General features: G+C 33.5%; 2 protein-coding genes across 2 annotated transcripts; one reads left to right on the top strand and one right to left on the bottom strand.

The window, feature by feature from the left end:
• Nucleotides 1-262: 262 nt before the first annotated feature.
• LOC134271406 (telomerase component p80-like) lies at nt 263-8528 on the bottom strand (the record flags this gene model as incomplete). The annotated part of the gene is made up of 16 exons (XM_062753611.1): nt 8417-8528; nt 6526-7358; nt 6252-6386; nt 5908-6069; nt 5433-5529; nt 4834-5075; nt 4435-4571; nt 3973-4130; nt 3630-3739; nt 2788-2878; nt 2228-2396; nt 1883-2063; nt 1391-1537; nt 1096-1188; nt 597-739; nt 263-334 (listed from the first exon to the last, which is right to left on the bottom strand). Coding segments are annotated over exons 1-16 (2822 nt in total), but the record flags the coding sequence as incomplete, so codon positions are not given.
• A 1547-nt stretch (nt 8529-10075) lies between these two features.
• On the top strand, nt 10076-26840 carry LOC134271405 (sperm flagellar protein 1-like). Its single transcript, XM_062753610.1, has 5 exons — nt 10076-10394; nt 14518-14629; nt 17823-18052; nt 23157-23259; nt 26714-26840. The coding sequence occupies exons 1-5, from the start codon at nt 10235-10237 to the stop codon at nt 26838-26840; spliced, it is 732 nt and encodes a 243-aa protein (XP_062609594.1). The 5' UTR covers nt 10076-10234.
• Nucleotides 26841-27100: the final 260 nt, after the last annotated feature.

Raw genomic sequence — 27100 nt, forward strand, 5'->3', positions numbered from 1 at the left:
TTTACCAAAATTACAGCCTATTTGTACAATGGATACCTTAATGTACAGTCAAACCTTAATATCTTGAACTTTATAATAGGGGCTGAATTTTTACCAGATTTTTGATTTTCCACAAAATGAGACATGAAGGTGAAAATATAAAAGTAAGTAGTCGGGACCTCAAACTACTTTTCATATCCATGTACCCTGGTATTTGAGATATAAATGTTCAAGATACCAAAGTTTACCTGTACTTTTCTGTGCAGAGATTTGATAACTTTACCTGAGAATGGCATCACTGTAACCAGAGATGTAGATATCATTATCATGCTCAGGTTTGATAGACTGAGAGAAACTGAAAGTAAACCAAATAGAGATACATATATCTTTTACCATTTACATGGATGAACAAACATGTATTTATATTGAAATCAATTGTTTTGCACAAAATATAAATGATTCTTTAGAATTGTAGTTTAAATAAAATGTTAAGCAAAATCTACAGGGTGGTCAGGTCTCATAGTATTTCTTAATTTGCTCATCTCATTTATTAATCATTTTCAGTGAAACAGAAATCAAAATAAAGAAGCACTGATGGAGACAATGCGCCTACTCACCCACAGCCTTTCCCTGCAAAGGAGATGTTGACATAGAGAAGGTTAGGGTTGACAATCTGTCGATACTTCTTCAGGAAGTTAGAGAGAATTTTCTGCTGAGTCGCTGCAAGATCTCCTCCGGAAAGGATGACGATGTTATCCACCTATAGCAGAGTAGATACTGTGATGTTACTTCAATATAAGTTATTGTTTTATATATCAGTTTCATGGACTCTTTACAGAACAAACCCTGGAAAAGCCACTGAGGTCTTGATAGTGTAAAAAATGACAGATAATTACAGGCAGACAGACAAAGTGATGGGGAGTGACAGAAAAATATAGACAGATGGACAAAGTGATTACTACATTATGATGCTATAATCTCACTACATTTTTAAAGTTGTTACTTGAAAATAAAGCATTTTTATACAGCAGAGTCAAATAGCAAGTACAAAAAGATACAGAATGGTTACTGGAAACCAGTCAAATCAGTAATGAATCTTACATATAATATGCATACCTGTATTCTGTCTCTGAGTTTCTCCATCAGAATGGACTCAGGGAATCCATTTGGCATTTTTTCTGTCTTTCCACTGACTTCTGGGAAATTTATCTACCAAAATAATGTCATAAATTACAAAAACTTTACTATATACCTTTAGTTTTAAAGCATTTCACAATAATCAGAACAAAAATTGGCTTAAAAAAATAAGAAATATGTAACTTGTGTTGATTTCTAGACAGATTTAATTTCATTTATTCTTTTCAAACAATGAAACATATAATTGAAGACAGCTAGCAATTAAAATTCTAACCTTTTTGAGCAGGTTGTCTAGATTGTCTAGGATGGTTCCGGGCTGAACACTGGCTTGTTCCCAGGTGGTTTCCTTGAAGGTGACAAACTCACACTCCTCACAGGAGTATTTACACATCAGTCCCATCAGTAGAGCCACCTCCAACATCTGTGTTAGGAACAAAGTATATTACTGTATATGTGTGTGATCAAATAGTAAGTCGGTAAAACCTTCTTAAATTGTACACTTCTGTTGAACTTTGTTATCTAGAATATCAATAACTCGAATACCAGTGATATGTTAATGTGATTTTGAAGTCTCAACAACTTATTCTTTAAATATTTTAGCACCGGTATTTCAAATTTTCGGATATCTCGAAGTATTTCCTCGGTCACATCCAGTTCCAGATAATGATATTTTACTGTATATTGAAATTCAAAATTACATATAATGTATAGGAATTAAATAAAGCATGGATGGCAAATACAGCCACAAACTTAGGCCTTTTTTTACCTGTCTAGGTTTTCCCAGGCCCCTGGCCGCGGTGCAGTTGACTCTCATTCTATCGCTGCAGTCAGACAGTACTATGGTTCGGCCCCTAATTGGCTGTACATTGTAGACTGTGGCTATCTTGACTGCGGTGTCCAGAGCTTTCTTGTAACGATTGATGATTGCCTTGTCAAAGGCTGTCTCTCTGTTAATTAAAGCAACCCCTCAACACTTAAAGATACGGTTATATTATTATGAAAGAATAATCTTTAATAAATTTTTTTATAAACTTTACTTATCAAACTAAATAACCCACTTCAATGACTGCTTAGAGTAACATGAATTAGAATTATTTATGTGGAATATTACTTCGGTTTCTTTTTTTCTTCCTTTTGTTTATTTTTTTTCTCGATCCACCAGTTATCTCCCTTTCCCCCACGCCCTCGGCCCCGCCCCCTTCCTCTTCCTCCCCTGGGGGCGACCTGAGACCTAGAGATACCAGAGGCTTCCATCTCAGCCAACTCCACAAGCTTCTTCTCTAAAATCAGAAATCAACATCAGCTATTTTACACCTAATAATATTCACTCATGTCAATTCAAGCATAATAATCATTCATATAAACACAATCAAGAAGGGAATCGCAGTTGAAACTTTAGGGATGAATTTTAAAATGATCTGATCGCAACTTCCTGAACTTTTTCTACTGCATTTTATACATTTTAGTTTATAAATTAATTTTAGTATTTCTTTTTGAAGTAGTTAATTAACATTTACACTTTGATGCTAAATTTACATATAATGAATAATGTACATGTATAAGGCAAAAGCATTTTATTTACTAACCTATGCAAAGTTTCAAAAAATTGCCTACAAAAATCCAGATAAAACATTCAGTACATAATGGGTAATCAGAATGTTTTATACTTACGAGTTGTTTCATATTCTTTTTCAAGTCCACTTAGAACTTCATAGGCAGAAAAGAACCGGAAGGGAAACTGCTTACTATTGGCAACTTGTCTCTGTATTAAAAAAAAGTATATAAATAGACACAGTACACAGAATACAAAAACACCCAATGTGTCATAAATGTGTTGCTTTTTTTCAATATTTGAAAAAAAAATGCAAGACCTTACATCAGAAAATCATAATTTTTTTTTTTTTGAGTCATTCTAGTGTTTATGAATTGTTTTGACCTTGACCTCAGAATACAGATTAAATCTTGAAAGTTTTTCTCTCCCTGTAGGCAGCATATCTGGCATAGTTTTAATATCAGAACACATACAGATATTTTCCATAATATACATTCTCTTCAAACACAATGGTTTTGAAGTTTTGTCCTACATATACCAGATGAATTTCAATATAGTTTTGCTACCTTAGGCATATTTGTTTTGACCTTAACATTGACTTAGTAACTCTAAAATTGACAGGTTCAATTTTTAAAAACCCACACATCCTGACATTTCAAGTTATATCAATACCCAAGTTCAACAAGTGGTCACTGTGGTGTGATGTTGCTGTCTAAAAATTTTTCTCCATTACATGTATAAAATTTTAAAGAAAAATTTATTTATTATTTTCCAAATTTTCTTTCAAGAAGAGATGTTTCCTCTATTTTCCACTAGAAGCATTCAGAATTCCAAAAAAAAAAAAAAAAATTATGCCATTCCCACTTTGGCTTGATTTCTGAAACCACAACATAATACATTGTACACATTATACCTAATAGTGACTTTGGCTTGATGTCTGATACAGTAACATAATTTATACCTCATCAGTGAGTCGACGCAGAACCTGTTGATGATGTTTCTGGGAAATACCAGCTTTGATCAGATTCCTTAAGTTCCTCAACATAGCCATGAATGGCAGCTTTTTGTGATCTGTTACATAAAAAAATTGTTTAGTGAAATGTGAAACATGTATTTTTCACTACAAATAATGTGTAACAAAGAGAAATGAAACTGTTCATCAGGATAATAACTAAGTAATGATATCAGAATCAAGAATAAAAATTGACCAGTGAGATCATTGGTTAGGATAATAACTGACCAATAGAATTAGAAGTAATGATAACAACAGACCAGTGAAATCAATAGCTGAAACAATAACTGACCAATGAGGTCCTCCCAAGTAGAGGCTTTGTTCCCTTTGAGGGACACCTGTGTTTCCCATGTCTCAGGGACAGGAAGCTTCATCCTCTTCCCTGCCCGATCCTGATCCCATTCCCCCGGGAGTCGGGATTTGTAAAATGCCTCTAGCGTGTCGGGATACCTATAATAAAGGGCAAGTTTAAAAAATCTGAAAACTACTAATTGTCAAATAGTTTATTTTTCAAATTTGGATTCAAAGAACACAAACAATCTTTTTAATTAGTAATTTTTGAAATTCTATTTGATTTGCAATACCTGAGATTGGAAATAGAAAATTTTGCAATTTTCTTCCTTGCGGTTTGACCAAACAACAAATTTTGTAATACCTACACATTCTTAGAAATTACTGATAAGAAGGTACCCTTTTTTTGAATTGAAAGTTAAATTACACGTAGATGCCAAGTACTTTTATAAGAAATACTAACTTTTTTCCAATTATAGACATGACATGGTCCACTGGTTCGATGATGTGAAGTTTACGGATCAGTTGTTTTATGGAGAATTTGATTTTCTCCATTTCCTCCTGTGTGTGATCTTCTTCATCATACACCACATCACTCAGCTGTTAAAATAATTCTACAATCTTAGAAAAATATGGAGCCTGAGTCTTGAAATCTCTTTCATACTTCTAACACTCTGAATGATATACACCAATGTATAGAATACCAGTGATAGGTTGAAGTCGTTGGCAGTCCCAATGACTTTTTCAAAAAGTTTTTGAACCTTACTATCTTGAATTTTCCAATTTCTTAAAATTTATTCTGGTCCAGTCAAGATTAACATGACAAGATTGTACTGTATATGCCTACTTTGGAATATCTAACCTGACGATGGATGTTTTCTTCCTCATCACTTTCCTCATCGCTATCGGAATCCCAGTTGCCTCTCTGATTGGTTGACACATTTCTGGCATCTCGACCTCTCATTGCACCTCCTCGACCTCTGACCCCACCTCGACCTCCACGTCCTCTGACCCCAGCATGCCCTCCACGACCCCTGACTGATTCAGTTTCCTTCTTTTCTTTTTTCTTCTTTTTCTTCATTGAGCTTTCCTTGTTATATTTTGCTACAATATTGTAACAAACACAGGTTTATTGTTGTGTTTTTTTAATTACATCATTTGTTCTGGATTTTCTGTTTATGCATTATTTGGCCATTACTCTATTTTCATGCATTTCAGATTCATAAAAGAGTGTATATGTTACTGGAATTCTTTTGAGTATACAGTAAAGCATGCAAATAGGGAAGTCCCAGATATGATCAATGATTTATTATAATTTTAATTATTATAACTGATATGTTTTAGAACTACAGGGAAGGAAAACTGTTTTGTTTAAATTTTTTATTCAATATATATGCAAGAATTTCCTGTACTTGAATATTTCACTTTTGAATAAAAAAATAAATACAGAAGATGTCGTACCTAACTGATACTGGTCAAACTCAGGGAACTTCATGATCATGGCTTTACGCAGGGCTGCTGGCAGAGAGCCATGGGACAAATTGGTGTCATGGAACGCCTGCCAGAAAACAGATAATCATATTATCATTAAAAGTAATTAATCTTAACAAAAAAAATAACATTCAAATACATGTATGAAAAAGATGTGTCAGACACTTCTATCCTAATAGAATACAACATTGCCTCTCTATCCTGACTGGATACAACATTGTTACCTTTATTCTAATAGGATACATTATTGCCACCTCTATTCTGACTGGATACAACACATTGCCACCTCTATCCAGATATACCTTACAAATCTCCCTTTGCTAAATACAATATTGTCACCTCTATTCTGGATACAATATTGCAACCTTTATCCTAATTGGATACTATAATTCCACCTCTATCCTATCTGAATATAAAAATGTCACTTCTGTCAAACTACACTCACCTGATAAATCTCTGCCACCTCTATCCAGTCAGAGGGCAACTGGATGGAAGCACAGTAGTACTTTTTTAGATATGGTCGACAGACCTCTACATTGGAGCAGAGAGCCAGAAGGAAGTTTGCTGTAGTTCTGATGTTTAACTCCTTTCTTGTGTACAAAGCAACCTATAAATACACAGACATAATATGAGATTTCTTTTTCTACAAGATAATATGCACAAATCCAACCTATAAAATAATTATGATTTTATCAAATTTCTAAAATGAAGGTAAAAAAGATAAATTGATGTACAAGCAATTCATTCTAAGAAGTACTCCTCTAAAAATTAGATATTTTCAAAATGTACCTTAAGAATGAACTCTGGGTCATAGGTCACGACCCTCTCTGACATCTCAGACAGGGCTCTCCTGGTCAGGTCGTTGCTCTTGGAGAAGTCTGGCTGACAAATCAAGGATCCACTTACAGCATTGATAAGAGCCAGCTATAGAGAAATAGTAAAAATCAGGTATAGTAAACACAGGTAAACTATATAACTGGCTGCAACTGCTAAACTTCATTTAAAGAATCTTTTTTTGAGCTGTCATTCATTGGTTGCATTTTCTATACGTTATTTTTCTAACCTTTAAGCCGTTGACATCATGCAGTGGGATAGCTGGTCTGTTCAGACTGGGATCCTTGCTTGGATTTACAAACTTTGGCACCTCTACTCCCTTTTCTTCTGGAATTACCTTCCTAAGGTCATAACGAGGGGCCTTAGCCTTGTATTTATCAAATTCTAGTCTATCATCTGCCGCTCGTTTCTTTGACTTCTGTTTGGCTTGTGACTGACCTGATTTCTCTTTGGTGCCTTTAGGTTTTGAGTCAGAAAGTCCTGTTGGCAGCTTACTCGGGGTCATTAAAAAGCTGGACTGTAGAGATACTCCTCCTACTGGTTGCTGATTGGTCAGAACTGAGGCATGTGACAAGACAGACACTTTCTGATTGGTTAAGGAGGTATCCTGCCCTTGCAGGGACCTACCAGCACTTAATGTGGATGATAGGGCTGAGGTAGTGTACCCAGACAGAAGACTGGTTGCAGCTGTATTTCCTAGAAGAGAACCACTCAAGGGTCTTGATTGTGGGGTAACATGGCTGCTCCTGGTCTGAGTCTTACAACTCAGTGAGGAGGGTGGAGGGGTCTTAGAACTCAGTGTAGATGAGCCCAGAAGAGAGCTCTTCAGACTACCACTCGTTAAAAGAGAAGATCCTAGCAAAGAACTTTTGAGATGAGGTTTTTCAACTAATGGTTTCTTGTCTTCGATGGAAGATTTGGTGGTGAGTGGTTTTCTCTTTCTGGTAGTGGATAAACTAGATCCCACTTGGGGTCCAGCTGAAAGCTTGCTTTCAAAACCTGAACTTTTCCCACCTGATACATTGCTCTGTAACCCTGTGCTTATTAAGCTAGATTTTATACCTGCAAAAGAAAATTTATTCCACATTAGGAGAGCAGAACATACCCTAAATTATTGGCTAGCTGCTTCACTTTTACGCATGTAAAATACACGTATATTCTGGTAAGCCTATATGCACTGTAAATTGTATAAATTTTTTTTAAAACAGATTTTGAGTGAGTAATCCTTCTTGATTTTTTCTTTAATTCCTGCATTCTTTGTTACAATTAGTGGTTTTCATCCTCCAGATCCATTACTCATTTCTAACACAATTTTATTTTTCAATTATTACTAATATTTCTGAATGTGTACTTTTATTTACAAAAGTAAGAAACTTTTTTTATGGTCTGTCTTCAAGAACACTTGAATAGCTCAAAGGAACCTAAAATTAGCCCAAGATATGACAATTGTTTATAGGGAGTTTTGACACTTATATGTAATACTAGTATATGAACTTTAACATGATGATTTTTAGCCGGGCTTATTGCTCAAAGAGCAATTGCCGGCTTATGTGATCCTGTTCAAGACAGGATGTTAACCCCATAATCGCCATTTTAAAGTTACGTGTAAAAATATAGTTCTTACTCTCAACCACTTTTGAGATAATACAAACGCTAAATAAAGCAACAAAAATAAAACGAAGTTTTATCTAAATAAATAAATAAACATATTTAGTACCTTTGAAAACTTCAGTCTTAAGTCAAAGAACATAGTTCATTGGTGTAAGGAGTTTTGATAATCAGTGTTACATGTGTCTTAGTTCTCTACACATACGAAGAAAAGCAGGAGAGGGAACCAGACTGGCCTGTTTGTTTATTTTCAGTTGCGGTACCAGATTAATTCTGATTCTGACAAAATCGGACCGTGGTATTATGATAGAAACTCACTGTCAGTGTCTTATCATTTATATTGATAGATTTAAAAATTTTATTCATCAGAATTTTAAATCTGATATTCTTTTTTTTAATCTGTTAACATGGTTAATACAATATAAACGTATGGTTCATGTAAGAAATTCATAATGATTCTACTCTGTAAATGAGCCCGGCTCTCTGTACTTCTGAGTACTTTGATTTCTTACCAGTGTCTTTCAGTGACCACTTGGACAAAAGTGACTTCCCTGATGTATCCATGCTTCAGAACTTAGAGTCCTCACTCCAATTGAAATCTCTAAAGAACTGATCAATAACTGTAGATGCTGCAAAAAAATAAAACCGTTACTTTTTAGAGAGAACAATATACTGCAGACTGAGATACTAAACATGCTAAAACTAAAAATTTTATCCACATGATATTGGGATTAGCCACTATCTACATGTAAATGGGCCACAATGCTCACCTGAGTTGCTTTGGAACTTGTTGTTCTGCAATAGAAATTCCTAAATTCAAAATTTTGATTGCTTTTTGTGGCTCCATCCCATAACAGAGCTAAGTTTTAAACAAAAATTGAATCTTCACTTTCAGAGGATGCTTATTCACATTAACATGTTCATCATGACTTTGCTTTTCTTGAGAAAAGGAGTTTTAAAGATTTTTCCCAAATTAGTCCTATTATGGCCCCATCCATGGGGACATGCTCTGGAAAATTTACAATCTACACTACCCTTGTAAATGTTAACTCCCAGCAGACCATGAATTGAAGAATTTACAATATATAATGCCTCAGAAGTCTTCACATAAGTTTCATCTCTTCTGTTCCAGTGGTTCTTGAGTAAAATATCTTTAAATTAGGATTTTCCTTCATATTTTATTGCAATTAAATTTTTTATTGTGGCCCTACGTACCCTACCCATGGAGGGCGTAAATTAAACAATTTACAATCCACACTTTCAAACATAAGTTTTAGCTTTTTAGACTGGCGGTTTTTAAAATTTTTCTAAAAAGAAGTTGAAAATATAAAAAGTTTATAGACGGATGGGGTTGGACAGACGGACACCTGCATACAATTAGTGATCATCAGAAACTAAATCTAGCTCAGGACAGGTGAGCTATAAATGTTATATTTCCTCATAATGTTCACATGGTGCAATAATGTGAAATCTGTAAACCATGTTGACAGTCATAGTTATTTTAATCACAACATGCTGAAACAGGAAAATATTACTTTGAAAAGCATTTCACTTTTCCTGCTAGAGGACAGGGTTACATTTTTCTCTTATCATGACGATACTCAGAAATAAATAACAAACTTAAATCACTACATGGCTAACGTCTTCAGTAAAGTCTGAAATGAGTATGTTAAATCTTTTCCCTGTGTGTATTGCATTCAACAACATGCAGCTTTTACATGCTGCAGCTGTGCTGGTAGACCTATTTGCATTATTGCCTACTTGAACAGAATATGTACATTGTAAATGAATAAATGCAGAACGTTAAAGAAAATATTTACCAGTGTTTTCACATCTTCACATTCGAGACAGGCGAGTTGATCGAGTCATAAACGGAATACTTTTACAGTTTACTCAAAATGTTGCAATACTTCCGGTACAAATTCTACTTTTATTTTCATTTTTCGCTTCGTATCAGAGAGCAAACTAATTATCACACAAATATTTACTCAAAATAATCTTCTTTTTTACTGTTATTGTTGTGATCAATACATTATTTAATCATATTGTGTTTTAAATAAGTTTATATTATGAAAAAAATGGATAAGTAGTTTTCAATCTTTATAATTTATTATTCTACTTTCACTTTCCAGGCGGAAATTGGCTTGTTACTAACGACAACAAAGCGGATTTCCACTTTGACCCGTGAGCATTGAAGCGGAGACAAGACAGTTTCATGGGCGAGTTTGCAATCGGAAGTTCTTATGAATGGTGTATAGGAGTTTGATTTAGCATTTATTGACATACAATTATTTTTTTTTCACTTGACAAATGTACAATTTCAATAAGAAATGGAAACTATAACATTTAGGCGACAACTGAACGGGTTAACACGCGTGGACATGGAAGAATATTTCGATGATGTCGAATTAGAAAATTTATACCAATGGATTGATAGAATTCCATTATCGAGGCCTAAAAAGAACATTGGGAAAGATTTTTCCGATGGAGGTAATGGATTAGCTCAATTATTGCAATTTGATTTCATACTCATTATATGTGGAGGCATGCCAGGTTAACTTAGGATTTATACCTGGTGCATTCTGCATTTGATCCATTGCCAATGTAATGTAAACTTTCCAGATAAATTACTTTCTTTAAATATTGCTAAGTTCAGTCTTAATGTAGAAAACTGAAATTGGGTATAGCATTAAATATATCTATATACTTTTCTTTTTTAATTTACAGAATACACTGAAAACTGAAAATTAATTCTCACAAAAAGTTAAACATTTATAATGTAAAGAATTATTTGATTGATTTAGGGCCTAATAGCCAAATTGTAAAGAACTGCATTTATGACACCCTGGAAACTAAAGGATTTTAGAACTTCATGTTTAATTGCAATAAAAATAATGTCAGAGCTGAAGAAAAATGACGGTCGTTGCACCCTTAGATTAAATTTTCCAATACCATTTTTTCAACAATATTTATAATATATCGAAATTCACTATAATCATTCATAATCCCAGGAATAAATCAGGCAGCTTATCCCAAGAATTTGGCAAGCAATAGTATTTACCAGTCAAGTTTCTAATTCTTGGTCTTTAAACTTTATCTGTAAGCAAAATATACTTTTTTTTTTTTTTTAAAAAAGAATTTAAAAAATATAGTACCAGTAAGAACTGGCTGCATAAATCATAATATTTCTATATTTTAAACAAAGTAAAGTTATATGTTCTTTAAAGTTTTGGAGAGCTTAACCAAAACCATGAGGAAAAATTAATTATTAGCTAGATCATTGTGGAACAGATATATGCATGCTGATAATAAAAAAATACATCAAGGGAATACTACAAAGTGGGACATCCCTGGCAAAAAGGCACATAGATCCCGATGTGAATTATTATTTGTGCAATGGAAATTACACACTCTCTCAATCACCTACACTTACATAATGCGTGTTACGTAGGTATTCCCTCCATTTTCATCGCAATTGAATAATAACTAGTTAATGAAATGTGCCTTTTCTGTAGATAAGTAAGTCATTTAAGTTCAGTATGTATCATCAAACCTGTGATTAACAAATCAAAGTGTAAGCCAGGGGTATTGAAAAGGCTCTATCTTAGAATCAAAGATTAGTTACTAGACCAATATTTTTCACATTAATTTATTGACACAATGTTGATAAATGGCAGACTTGAAAACTGTTCTGGTGGTTTTCACCGAAGTCTACTCAATAATGTATTGTTAACCTATCACCATTCCAAACAGAAGAAAGTTCTATGTAAATAGATTTCATGATTATCCATATTTTATAATTGGGTTTGAAATCAAACAAGACATGGAACACTGTAAAAATCAATAGAAAACCTTTATTGTTGAACATGTCATTTTTTCTGTAACAATCATTAGAAAATTGAAAAACAAATTTAAAAAAAGCATATTACACAAAAGGTTTTCATTACATATTTCTTTTTATAGTTAACTATATGATAACAGTTTCAGACTAACTCTTAATAGCAGCATTCCTCTGAAGTTATGTTAATTTCTTGCTTATATTGATTAATTTCCTATATTTAGTTGACCCATTTGATTTGATTACTTCCTCTGATTGGTGACATTTGGTGTGGACATTTTTGTCGCCAATCAGTACATGACATTCAATATTAATAAAACCAATCCTAAAGTATTACAATTTACAGGAAGTCAAAAGTCAAAGTCCTCTCATAGATTTTTTTAGGAGGGCAATAAAAATTTTTACTTTTACATTATAATGTGTTTTACAGTAGACCTGTTTTGATTCCTAGAAATGATAAATTATTTATAATGCACCTCTGTTTTAATAAAAAAAAAAAAAGCAATATTTTTTTCTCTTTCCATCATTAAATGGTAGTATTTCATTCATAATGAAACATCTAATTGTCAGTGAAAACTGCAAATTTAATGACAACATGCATGTATAGTACAGTGAGGATCACTGTTCTTCACTCTTTGGACATATTGTCTGATATTGAACTTCTGTTAAATTCATCTTATCCAATGGACCAAGTACTATTTCTAATTCCATCAATATTTATGAGATATTTTTTATTTAAAGTTTTATATTGAAAAATATATAAAAATATAATGTAGAAGTATAATAATTTGCATGCCCCAAGTATTCTTTATAAAGATAAATTAATGCATACATTAATATATCTACCATGTTATATTTCACTTCATTAAATACACGTAGTATTAATATTGTTTTATTTATTAAATGGCTTTCCATTAACATTTGAGGTATTGGATCATTATGGACCTCATTTATTCTTAATTATTTTGCTGAAACATTTCAAATTGAATCTATTTTTAAGGTTCCGTGGGTGTTTTTCTTTTCTGTCATATAATATGATATCGATAGATATCCAAACTGTTCGTATTTAATATTGCCACAGACTGAATTGCAAGGGAAATATTTGGGCAGGCCATATTTGCCTTTCAGACCCAGCCATCTTAACAGCCTTACCTAATTTCACTTGGGTTGCTTACAGTTTAAATACAAGGCCTTTGTCACTTAAACCACTTCTGTTTTAGACCCTGTATTGGGTAGAAAAGTTTTTATGTAAACGAGAGTTAAATGTCTTAGTTACAATGTTTGAGATAATGAGACAGCTAAATTGTTTGATTTTCTGATTAGCTTTGGAATAGTTTGTTGTTAAGGAAAATAAACACCTTTTTCTGAGATACCTCTCCATATCTCCCCTAAACAATTTTAAATAAGTAGTAAAGCTAATCAGTGACCATCTCAATCCCTCCCCTTCACTCTACATGCACAAAATTGAAACAAATTTTTAACAATACGATAATCCTGCACCAGCATTAAGCTTATTAAATGGACACCCCTTTTCCAAGCTTACAGTAATAGGCAGGTGAAGCATATGTACAAAGAGAATCTGGTTGAAAGATACTGTAAACCAACTTTTATTTGCGTGCAAGAAATTTTCGCGAAGTTCGCGAGAGCCTTGTCATCGCAAATATATCTCGCCGCAAACCGATCGCCTTAAAGTGTATTTGTCTATTAACAACAGATACAACAGAGGCTTGATTGTGAAAATTAATCATCGTGAACTACTTTATCCCTGGTAAATCGCAAAAAAAAAGTCATCACGAAATAAAAGTATGATTACAGTACCCCGGTCATGTAAAAAAAAAAAGGAGAAAACTCTAAAACTAAAGACTAGGTGAATTCAAATTAAAAGTGCTAGGCGCTATTTTTGTTTCGTTTTGTAGATTCCTTGTCTCATACGTATAGTCAGCACTTTAGACCTGAATTTGTAGATTTGCCCAAAGTAATTATTTGATATTTTTAAAGGGAGGGGATGATCTGTAGATATCCAATTTCTGCCCTCTCTAAATTATTTGTACTCAATATATGTAATTACATGTATGTATAGGTAAAACTTTATGAACTGTGTTGTGTATATTTTACATTGTAAAACTATTATCTGATGATAAAACCTTGCCTGTGTTATGTTAAGAGCATTCAGTACATGCTTGAGAACAACATGTACATTATTTATAGCCTGAAAGTTCAATACTAATGACATAAGAGGAAAATAATGGGTAAAACTTAAAAAAAAAACTTAAATTTACATATTTACGTACATACATTATCTACTGAGAATCCATTGTTTAACTTAAATGAAATTTGTGTTGTTATTGATTTGAACATTATCCACAAAGTAGCAGCAAAAAACTAAAGGCAGAATCAATATTTACATTGTTAATTTGAGATCAATTTTAGTTATTCACCTATAAGTATTATTGGACCCCTGAAAATCATTACCTTTTAAGTCATTGAATTTTAATAAAAGCTGATGTGTTTCCTGACAAAAATGTCAGTGAAGCAAGAAATAAACTTTTGCTAATCATACCACCACTGTTTTTGTAAAAAAAAATATATTGGACAAATATACAATCCATAAACAGTACATGATAAATTAAATAAGTAACCTAATTTTTCAAACCTTTTGTCTTTAATTTGTTAATTTTCAAGAGACACAAGGCCGATTTAATGGACGATAGATTGTATATGCTCAAAATACAGTTGCAAATAATTTATTACTATTACATTCTGTTTTATTTTCAGTGCTTATAGCAGAAATTATAAACCACTACTTCCCTAAGCTAGTGGAACTCCATAACTACTCACCCGCTGCTGCCACAAAACAGAAGATGGAGAACTGGTATCTACTGAACAGGTAACTATATTTACCTTAAAGGTGTTTAGCTACCTTAACAGGTAACTATCTACTTTAACAGGTAACTATCTACCTTAACAGGTAACTATCTACCTTAACAGGTAACTATCTACCTTAACAGGTGTCTATCTACCTTAAATGGTAACTATCTACCTTAACAGGTAACTATCTACCTTAACAGGTAACTATCTACCTTAACAGGTAACTATCTACTTTAACAGGTAACTATCTACCTTAACAGGTAATTATCTACCTTAACAGGTAACTATCTACTTTAACAGGTGACTATCTACCTTAACAGGTAACTATCTACCTTAACAGGTAACTATCTACCTTAACAGGTAACTATCTACCTTAACAGGTGTCTATCTACCTTAACTGGTAACTATCTACCTTAACAGGTAACTATCTACCTTAACAGGTAACTATCTACTTTAACAGGTAACTATCTACCTTAACAGGTAATTATCTACCTTAACAGGTGACTATCTACCTTAACAGGTAATTATCTACCTTAACAGGTGACTATCTACCTTAACAGGTAACTATCTACCTTAACAGGTGACTATCTACCTTAACAGGTAATTATCTACCTTAACAGATAACTATCTACCTTAACAGATAACTATCTACTTTAACAGGTAACTATCTACTTTAACAGGTAACTATCTACCTTAACAGGTAATTATCTACCTTAACAGGTGACTATCTACCTTAACAGGTAACTATCTACCTTAACAGGTGACTATCTACCTTAACAGGTAATTATCTACCTTAACAGATAACTATCTACCTTAACAGATAACTATCTACTTTAGCAGGTAACTATCTACCTTAACAGATAACTATCTACCTTAACAGGTAACTATCTACTTTAACAGGTAACTATCTACCTTAACAGATAACTATCTACCTTAACAGGTAACTATCTACCTTAACAGATAACTATCTACCTTAACAGGTAACTATCTACTTTAACAGGTAACTATCTACCTTAACAGGTAACTATCTACTGAACAGTTACCTATCTACTGAACAGTTACCTATCTACTGAATGGGTAACTGTTTACTGAACATTTTGTGTGTCTGTCTGTCTGTCCGTAACAAATTTTCATCAGTTTAATTAGCAATTACTCTTCACAGATGCTTGAAATTTTAGCACAGTCTTTGCTAAGGCATGCCATAAGGTGGGATTCATATAAAATACACGGTTACTGTCTTGAAATATAAGTGATATTTGGACGAGGGTAAGAAAGGGTGATAGAGGGCGAGGCTTGCTGAGCCCTCATACGTTTTCAACCCAAGCCAAAGTATATTGCTTATATTTCAAGACAGTTATCATGTATTTTGTTTATCCTGCAACAATATTTTACATTTGAACGTCCAAGACAAGATATTTCTGACAGATTTAGGCACATCTCTGCAGTTGAAACTATGATGCCATGGCGTAAACAATGTAATATACGTGACGTCACAATGCTTTTAGAATGTTGGAATACATGCACGAGGCTTTATCCCGCTTCAGACAAATTTGTTGATTACTGATTGGATAAAAGCCAATCACATGACGCCCTGAAATTTTCCGTATTACGTCTCCATTTTCCATATTACGTCTCCGTCGAGGCGTAATATCAAAATCGGGCACGCGATTCCGTTCGAAGCGTTGTTATTGTAAATAAAAATGGCGGCTAAGAAACGGTTTACGTAGGTAGTTTAGTTAAATTTCTTGTTACCGTAACGATATTTTATGTTGATTGTTATTGGATTAAAACTGAATATTTTCATAATATGCACAAATTTTCTTTTAATATTGAGAAAGGTCTTCAGCGGGATAAATTCGTAACACAGTCAGTTAGTGACCTAATACGGATTCATACAGGGTGTGAAATGGAAATCCGTATTGGGACTCGGCTTCGCCTCGCCCAATACGGATTTCCATTTCACACCCTGTATGAATCCGTATTAGGTCACTAACTGAGTGTGTAACTAATATTACCCCACCTCTGCTGATTTTTCCGTGAAATTCTGGCTTACGATTGGTTGAAGTCTGTCATGTGAAGGCGGTGGATTACTTATACCCGGTCAGTTGTAAATCCATACCCGGTCAGTAAAATCTATACCCGGTCGATGTATTACGTCACAAACACAAACGTGACGTCATAATAGGCACAGTATAAGCGCGATGAAACATTTAGCAGAGAAAACCATTTATAAAGTACAGATAAAACGTAAATGTTTCATCGGTGGGGTAAATTCGTTACATAGTCATTTAGTGACAGGGTATGGGATGATACCTGGTCAGTAAATTTCATACCTGACTCGGCTCCGCCTCGCCAGGTATGAAATTTACTAACCAGGTATCATCCCATACCCCGTCACTAAAAGACTATGTAACTAATATTATTAGGGCAGTGACCGAATAAAGCTTTGGTTTATTAATTAAGTTACCTTTATTAGGTCAATGCAAGGGGTAGTTGCAGGATAAATTTTCATACTTATCCAATGACAACTTTCTATTATCTGTGCATCTGTCCCTTCCAATATGAACATTTATTTCAAAGTTACATAGTAATAAATACAGGATTTTCGCATATGCGATATGCCTGATTTCACAATAGCCGTATTAGCCCTGCAGGGCTGATATGGATTTGGATGACTGATACGGATCAATATCACACCCCTAGTAAATTAAACCTAAAAAGAACAGTAATTGTGATCATAAACATATTTTTGGGGGTACATATTCTCTTAATTTTAACATTTTGAATGTAAGGATAATCTCATTGACAAATAAAAGATAATTTTCAAATTACGGATCAGGCTCATTTGAAATAGAATTAGAAACAAACCCAAACCGTTTGAGACAATAAACTGTGTACATGTAAAAGGTTTGTGCATTATTATATACTGTACTTATTTTCTTCTCAACTTAATTGTGTACTGTATTTCATTACTAAGTATGTAATAAACATAATAAAACATACCCTTTTCCACATCACATCCTGTATTAGCCCTCGACCAATATCAGCCCTTGGGCCTTTTGCCCTCTTGCTGATAATGGTGTCTCGGACTGATACAGGATGTGATATGGAAAAGGGCATGTATTATTCTCTATATATTCACATTACATCAGAGAGGGGGTATTACTAAAGAGCATATGTTCACTGATTTCTTGTTTTTTTTTATTTTAAAGGCGAGTGTTACGGAAGCTTGACCTTGACCTATCAGATGAGGTCATTCGAGCTCTGGCAAACTGCAAGCCTAAAGTGGTAGAGAAAGTGCTGATGCTCCTACGACTTCAGATAGACAAGAATCTGCAGAGACAAGGTAGGAGCCGCATGGAAATTGATGCCAACTTCGCCCAGAGTATGGATCAAAAAGAACAAAAAAAATCCCAATCTGCCCCTGCTGCCGAAAATAGTCGTAAGTCTTGTGTATCCATGTGTGGTCCCTGCCCCAGCACTTTACAACAGGCATCAGGTCAAATCCTCTGGTTTGTACACATACTAAACAATGTCATTCACTGCATTTAAACAAAATCAGTGATAATTTTGTTAGTATCCTTTATAATTATAAGGTGTAATGGTAACAGTAAGAACAGTATTTATAGAGGAAACAGCCATGTGATATTCCAAATTCTGTTCAAATTCAAAGATGAAAAAAGCAGTTGATAGCTTTCTTAGACATTATTTCAGCTTGTTTTTGTGTTAAGTCTTTTTATTTAATTTCATACACCTGAATTGACCCTGATGTCTGCTGGCACTATTTGTGTGGGCCCTCACATTTTCTGTTGTATTCCGGATCTTTGGACTCTTCACAGCTTATCACTTCACTGCTAAAAATTTAGTTCTTGATCCAATCTCCTGAACATTTAAGGATCTGGTAAAATGGAACTGAGCAGTATTTCTGATGTATATTCAAATGCATATTACTAATTCTCCAACTTTTAACAATCACATTGAATTCTGAGGTTTGTGGGTATCTTTTCTTTTGTTCTTTTAGCTAGAAGATTTTTTATGGGCAATTTCTTAACCATTGTTTAACTGCATATCAAATATTTTCAAAGACATTAATTAAGATGATATGAACTGAAAAATAATTAGTTGTCTTTCCAAAAGATTTGCATCATAAGGAAATTGAGACTTTATGTATGTAACCTGTATTATATTAAGAGATAAATTGGTTGCTCTAAGATTTCCAAACTGTTTTATCTAAAAAAAAAAAAAGAAGACCCTAAACGACTACTTTTTCTATCAATTAATCAAAGGTCTGTCCACTTATGCTTATAAACTGATGTTTTGTAGTTAGATGAGTTAGTTGGGGGTGGGGGGACCATTATGATATCGTAAACATTACAAAAAAATCCCTTATTAGTTATTTTTCAAGCTCTCTGTCACTTTGACTTTATATCTCACAATTTTGTGTGTTGTAAAAATGTTTATACTTTACATGTATCATTAAACGTAAATGGTACAAACTTTAAAAAATTTCTTGTCCTTAGAATGAATGGCTTATTAAATTCAAAGGGAAAAAATTCCTTACATAGATGAAATTTCAATGAAATTTTCCTTCGACTAGAAATAAAAGCTTATAAGTAAAGCTATAATACCAAAAACGTTCATAATTTTAAAGTTTGAATTATAACTGTATGACAGAACCTAAACCTGGCTTACCAGTGGAACTTGGAACAGTTTTTTTTTTTAACTTTCTAGTTCAATAGATTAAAAAAAAAATCATCTCTCGCAACATTGATTCAAATCCTGAAATAAAAAATTCAGAAATTAAAAAAGGTAATATCGTGTTTTTGGCTTCATTTGACAAAAGCAATTTGGAGAAAAACTCTGAAGTAATGAGAACAAATAATCATTTATAATGTATGAGTGTTGTATCCTTAGAAATTGCATAAGACTCTCATGTTAAGACACATATTATACTCTAGCTGTTACAAGTAAAGTCACTCAGTGGATCATGCATTATTGTAAAAATCTTGTCACAATTCTCAATCTTGGTTATAATATAACCAAGATTGAGAATTGTGACAAGATTTTTACAATAATGCATGATCCACTGAGTGACTAATTACTTGTAACAGAGTATATGTGTCTTAACATGAGAGTCTTATGCAATTTCTAAGGATACAACACTCATACATTATAAATGATTTTTTTTTTTAGCTTTGTTATTTCTGAATTACGCTATAAAAGCTGCTAAATTGTTGTAAATTCTGAATATGCTATTAAAATGTGACTCTTGGAATATTAATTTACATAAGTCAAGAAATTGACTTCTCTCATAATATAAAATATAATTTGAAAAGGCCTGAGTCTATTATTGGATCATTTCATACCGGTAAATATTTTTTTTCACACATGTTATAATTGTTATATAAAAATAAACAAAAAGGTCCACTGTTAAGTGAAATCAAGCAGTTCGTTCTTTAGTAAAAGCAGATAACTTCTGTTGGGCTGAAGGCTTATTATATTTTACAGGGATTATTATAATCCCCTAAATAGAAATACAATGGCTACTTCTTTCAAAATGTGGGGGTTTAAAGTACTTGTGGATTAAATAAAACCTATAATACCCAGAGACTTCTATCTGGTATGGTTCCACTTCTTAGGGGGTCAAATATGACCTCAATTCTCCAATTTAGTAGTAAAATCAATAAACTGTTTGATTTTATGTTAAATACCCTAACAGCATAAATGTCCAGTAATTATTACATCCTTTGTATCCATAATCAAATAGTAACAGAAGGTGACAGGTTGTTCTATCTTGATATTTAGTTGTTACACAAGTAGCTGCGGAACTGTAGCTCTTCAGAACAGAGCATACAGACAGACAGACAGACAACCAGAGAAGAGGCAAAGAGACAAATCTACTAACAGATTGCTGGTGTGTCTGTCTGTATGTTCTGTTCTAAAGAATTATAGCTCTGTAGCTATTACAGTATAGGTCCAAGATGTAGCATCACAGAATACCTGTTGTTAGAGTCATCATTGATTCAGACCACATTGATCAAAAAACCTTGTTATTGTTTCTTATGATGATTTCATATTTTATCAAGAAACCTCTGAGATATTGCATACAAGTATAAAAAAATTGTATAGCTGTTCCATTGTTGATGAAAGACGTGCTATAATACACGCAACCAGGAGATGTATCAAAGTCTTTGGTTTTTAAATTCTAAACAATTACTCAGTGACCACATTTCTTATGATGGTCACTTTGCCTTTAATGGTTTTAAATTAATCCCAGCTAAGATTTACTGTTCTTTTATTGGTAACCCTACAGATTAAGGGCTAGAATATAGCTTTCTGACAATAGGCAGTAATTTTAGAATTTTTCAATTGGAAACCAGCACTTAGAAAATAGTCAACAATGTTGCCAATGACGTATCACTGAATGGCTTTTGAGTGACAAATTTTTTTTCCAACCAATTAGACGTTGGAAATCATTTACGAGTTGTGAGATTGTAATTGTGGCTTGGCTTTTCTAGTTTTAATGGATTTTAAAAAAGCATGTAATTGAGAAATAATGATGGATTACTCTGGGAGATATAAGCGATATTCCCGAACTGACTCAAAAGACAGTCGTAGTAAACTTAGTTCTAAAGATAGTGGCAATGCTTCACTACCTACAAAACCAGGCTCAATGGAAAGTTACAATACAGCATATACTAACGGCAGTCGAACCTCTCGCAAAGAAAGTGGGGAATTTAATGCAACTTACAGAGGTAACGATTTAAACAGGAGACAGATAGAGAACAATAATGTGACTGGGCAGCAGAGACGAAGTGGTGAACTTAGTGACAAGCCGAGGGAGGCGAGAGACGTTTATCCTAACTATAGGCCCAGTAAAGGGGGTGGAGAATATAACAGCAAGCAAAATGGACAAAACGGCAGTGGTAAACGAGCAACGAAGTCCAAAACTCAGGGAAAACAAACCAAAGAACCCGAATCAGAGAGGGGTAGGGTACCAGTATAATTAAACGAATAAGTCACAAAACACAAGTCAGAACGCTTCATTATCTCAAACTGGACTTCTTAATTGTACAAACAAATCAAACGTTAGTGGATTTCTGTCAAATAAAATCAGGGTCTTATCTGGCAGTTTCAGAATGTTTAATCTCATTTGGTTCATATGAATTCTTCCTCTACATCAGAGATCAATGAATGCTCACAATCTAAAGAAAGTCGAAAAATGTAACTTTTGGGGGAATTTTTTGAAAGGCAGAGGAAAAATGACTATGAATGCTTAGACATGGAAGCTCATACAATTATGAATTTTTGATACTTGTTGTTCCTCTGTTTGAGAATTGAGGATGATAATGCTCTCTGCAGAACTTAAGGACAACTGTCTGTCCTGTAAAACAAAGTGTCAGTCTCTAAAAAAAGGAAAGTAGAACAAAATCCTGAGTGTCAGTTGTAATCCATTATTTGTACACGTTTGTATGATATTGATCTGATGTGTCAGTGTTTAATGTTGTTAACGGTTTTTGCCACACTTATAATGAGACCAAAGGTTTAGCTGCAGTAACCCCCTGTTTCAGGTGCTGAGTTTTGTACGGTAATTGTCTCTCTCCTATTGGCTCTTCATTGATCGTACAATCCACTGGTATTCACATGTTGCTAGGTAAATCAGCATTGTCAACACTCGAAATCCTACATCTGTTATACTGTTTCTTTTTTAAGTAAAAAAAACTGAATGACTGTCAGTTAAAATGATCTGATGACTGTAGGCTATAGAAAAATTTCTTTTTGATAATTGGAAGTTTAAATTTCTCCACTGAAGGCCATGCACTGATAAAGTGTCTAATATAAAGAATACACAGTTTAAATTCCTTGATACTTAAGTCTGCTTAAATAAAGAAATTGACAATTCATTTTCAGAGAGTTACTTAAACAGAAAGTATCTGATTATCTTTATGATTAAAAAACTTTACTTAAATGTGAGAAGGATTTGATAAGCTTTTTTAAATGTCTTGAAGAAATAGCACTTTTAAAAAGTTATAGAAAAGAGATTCATAAATGTTGAAATGAAAAGAATATTAAAAAGTTTTGTTTTGACTTACAAGAGTTGTACAAAGGCTTCTCACTACCTTTGTATTTATATGTGTCGTTCATAAGAATGAAACTTTATTTATATAGACCTTATATAAAACAGGTGCTTGACTGATATTCAGTGACAACATAAGCCCTATATAATTATTCCTTTCCTTTGACTCTATTTATTTTTTGCTTTTTTTCACTTTGCTCTTTTTCGTATATATGAGGTATGTCTAAAAGTCTACATTCATGAAAGCGGCTCATAAGTATTTAACTGCTTTATTGATTTCAAGTTCCTTGCACTGCGCAGAAAACACCTAGCCACTTAACAACCAGTTTAAATTAATTCTCAAACCTTTAATGCATAATTTATCAAGTCTTTATTGAATGTTTTTACTGAAAACAAATTGTTCAATTAAATACAGAGTTAAAGTGCAGAGTTTATTCATATTTAATTTTAATGTTTCTCTTTCTTGCAGAGGCGTTAGTTCCAGTAAAAACAGGAAGGTCTTCACCGGGAAAACTGGCATCTCCCCGTAAACTAGGGAAGGGAGAAATCCCCCACAACCATCCAGACAGATCGTAAGTACAGACCCAACAATCCCAGGGTACAGCAATAAATCAGGGGGGGGGGGGGGGGGGGGAGGGGGTATACAATAGTTCAGAGGCTGAGACAGGTCTATGAAGAGTGTTCCCATGGAAGCTACATGAATGAGGTCAAAGGTCAAGTGAATGAATGCGATATTTTCCACCCTAGTCACCGTAACCATTTTTTCTCCCAGTTTCCTCTCTTTCAGATGATTTTAGAGTATCTTTGTTTTTTAAAGAGAAATTAATAATTCAAGGGCCCTGGAACAAACAATTCAGCTGCAGTCAGAAACTAAGTTTTTTTTAAATTCTAAAAAGCTTTTGGTCAGTCTGTTATATTTATGTTCTCCGAAACATGTTAATATTTTCGTGTGAGAAAAAAGTATAAGATCAAAGAGCAGAAAACTTCATCAACTAATTAAAATGTATATTTTATACATGCAACAGGAAAAAGAGCAGACTATTTTCTAAAATATAAAATCTCAAAGAGAAAAATTCTAGTTACAAGGAATTTTTACTGGAGTAAATATCTTAATGTATAAATTTCTGAGCTAATTATTCAAGGGATATAACTCTGTATTATGTAAATTACATCAGGAAAAAGAAAGTGGAGCCAGTACTTTGGTAAAATTCTGTAGTATTAATACAACACATATAAGATATATATTTAGAGTTTTCCCTTCACAAATGCTTTTTTTCTGCACACCTTTTATTCAATAAAGTTCAATGATGTTAATAAGGATCAATATGTTACTTTACATTCATATTATTTAAAACATTTACTTGATTGCACACTTCTTAATGTTATATAGAAATTAATGAAAAAATTAAGCTGCTTATCATATGATTTGCTATTTAAAATAAGGTCTGTAAAAATAACAACTGTAAATTTAGGTGAAACATAAAAGTGTTAATTTAAAAATTCTTCCCGTGGAATTTTCTGTCTGTTTGATTGGATAATTCTCAGTTTTGAGTTTGATGCTGATATTTATCAAGAGACAGGTGAAATGCCTGAGGGCTACTTTTTTGTGTCACTCTGAAATGGTTTCTGACTTGTTAAGTAGTTTAAGTGTCCTACGTAAATAATAGATTCATTAGCACTAGAACAGTGTGGTACATGAAATTTGAATAAGTACTAGTAAATGTAATTACAAGAATCATTACCTGCTTAACTGGTTTATATTTATTATCACCAAAATAACAAATACTTAGGTCTTTTATTAGCTTACCTATGCTAAAAGTTCTCTTGAGCTTTTTGATCAATGGTTGTCTTGCATCTGTTTGTCTGTCTTCAGTCCTCCTCACATCTTTAGTACCAAAAGAGAGGTCTTGTTTCAAGAAATACACCTATGATATACGAAAGCCCTAGTTCTAACTATTCAAAAGTTATGACCAAGGTTAAAGTTTTTAAAAAGTGGGTCCAACTCTTAGGTCAAGATCAAAAATATTTATAACAGCTGAAAGGTCTTTTCACAATGAATACACATGTGAAGTATGAAAGCCCCAGCTCCAACTGTTCAGAAGTTATGGCCAATGTTAAAGTCTCATATTTTTTGTAAAAGTAAATCAGACTCCAAGGTCAAGAGGTCTAAAATTGGTGGTACCAAAAGAAAGGTCATTCCCCAAGTAATACACCAGTGAAATATGAAAGCCATAGCCCCACCCACTCAATACTTATGGGCTAGGTTAAAGTTGACAACAGACAGAGAGACAAACAGATGAACAGACAAACAGACCAGACAGGACAAAAACAATATACTCCCGGGATCTTTCAATTTCAGGGGCATAAAAATCTTTGAAAATCACAGAATAAGATGAAACTTAGCCAGAAGTATTCTGATGTATTGCAGTTTGTGAATTATTCAGAATATGGTCCCTGAGGAGTAAGGTGGGGCCACGATAGGGAGGATTATGTAGGGAAAACTCCTCTTCTCAAGAACAGCATAGTCATGATAAATTAACACAATATCGAAGCATCCTCTGATTATGTAGATTTATTCTTATTTAGATCTTGACCATCTTTATAAGGTGTATAAGGGTGAGAGGGTGCACAAAAGACAACCAAAATTTTAACATAGGATCACATTTAATTTGGGAAAAAAGATCTGATGCTAAACAGTAGGGCCAAAGTGACTCATGTGGGTGTTGTGGCCCACGGGCCTCTTGTCATTTATAACTTTCTTTTTATTGCTCTACCCTCATCTGGCTCCTTATTACTTTCCAAATCATTAGAACCAACTTTTATGTATATATTACCACACCTAACTAGGAGATATACCTTATTATTTAGGTACAAATTCTCTACGAGGGGTTATCAAAAAGTTCGTGGACTGAGGCTATAAAATTAGTACTATATAGTCTGTGCTTTCAAAATTTATATGTAACATAAAACAACAAAAAATAAAGAAATGTTGAAAATTTTAGCCTGATACGTTCATTATTTGCTAAATTATTATAAAATATAAACTACATTATATGGTCACCCGGCGCTGTCGTCGTTTTTTTTTTATGACGTCCGATAACGTCATTGTTTTTTCAATGTCCGCTTCTTCTACCCCATACACTTTTTTGATGAGATTCCCTGGAGCTGAGTAAGGACTTAAACCTGCCTTGTTTATATGACTTTACAATGTCATGAACAGTGGCCTTCAATGAATATCATATTCCAAATGGAGAAATACATAGGGAGAGATCCGCGCTTGATTGTGCCGCATATTTTGCTTTTGGGAGTTCAATACCTACAACACATGATCAACGTCATTTTTTGACGCGATTGATTTTTCACACCTTGACTGCAAATCGAAATAAACGGTGTATCCCTTTTCCATCTGAATCTATTGTGACATTAAAAGACAAGTACTCTGGATGCATATTATTTCTCTGTAGCCAGTTTCAACCTATTTTAGGTATATACCAGTTTTTTCAGGGGCAAAACTTTATAAAATGTTGAAAACGGAATCCCTCCCCCCTTTTTGACGTCATTTGTTTGGACATTCCGTGAAAATTTACGATAAAATTTCATAGAACATCCAGAATGAAGTGAAAATTTCATATTTTATTGAACAATTATGTCCCTACACATACCTTAATTAACGGGATTTTTGGATGTCAAATGATTATTTCAAAAGAGTTTTTCTCAGTTCCACATAGATCGCAAAAACGTCATGTGCGAGGTAGCGCCGCCTGGACATACCATTGCTCACAAAAACATGACTAATTTATTAAAAAATAAAATCTATGATTTATGGTTTATTCTTTAGATAGAAAAGATGATGCTAACTAGATATTTTAAAATTCATTGATGTGCCTAAAGCGGTTTTAATTTTATGACGCTAGTCCACGAACTTTTTGATAACCCCTCGTATATGTTACTGGACTGGTTATCATTGACAAAACATTTGAATATGTGAATAACAATCAGTGATTGGAGTTACATAAACTGTTTCAGAATTACAGCAATAAGACTGAAATCATATAGTCCTGGGAGATTTGACTTAATGGAGTATCCAAGGTATATCTGTTTGGTGGAAAATGTGGGAGGGGGAGGCTATATAAAAATATTTGGAGGTGTTTGACCATATTGCTGCAGCAGCATCAAAAGGATAAAAACAACTTAATGCAAACATAATTGAAACCAGCACTGCTTTTGACATTAATTGTGCTAAGCAATATGGTGTGATTTTAGGGTAAGGTGAATTTTAAAATTTCCCTGGTTACCATGCAGTATGTAAGTTTAATTTTTTTGTGTTTTTGGGTGAGGGGGACATGTTTAAAACAAAAATTTCAATTTTTAACAATCTTACCAATATAAAACAGTGCTGGTTAAAATTTTTTG

Source organism: Saccostrea cucullata, unplaced genomic scaffold, assembly GCF_032062105.1.
Source record: "Saccostrea cucullata isolate Sc308-1 unplaced genomic scaffold, CSIRO_AGI_Scuc_v1 ctg17193, whole genome shotgun sequence".
Classification (NCBI taxonomy): domain Eukaryota; kingdom Metazoa; phylum Mollusca; class Bivalvia; order Ostreida; family Ostreidae; genus Saccostrea; species Saccostrea cuccullata.

Coding starts and splice junctions, on each gene's coding strand:
- LOC134271405 (XM_062753610.1), top strand. CDS start 10,235: ATGGAAACTATAACATTTAGGCGACAACTGAACGGGTTAACACGCGTG. Junction 18,053..23,156: donor CCCTGCTGCCGAAAATAGTC/GTAAGTCTTGTG, acceptor TCTTTCTTGCAG/AGGCGTTAGTTCCAGTAAAA. Junction 23,260..26,713: donor CACAACCATCCAGACAGATC/GTAAGTACAGAC, acceptor AAACTGTTTCAG/AATTACAGCAATAAGACTGA.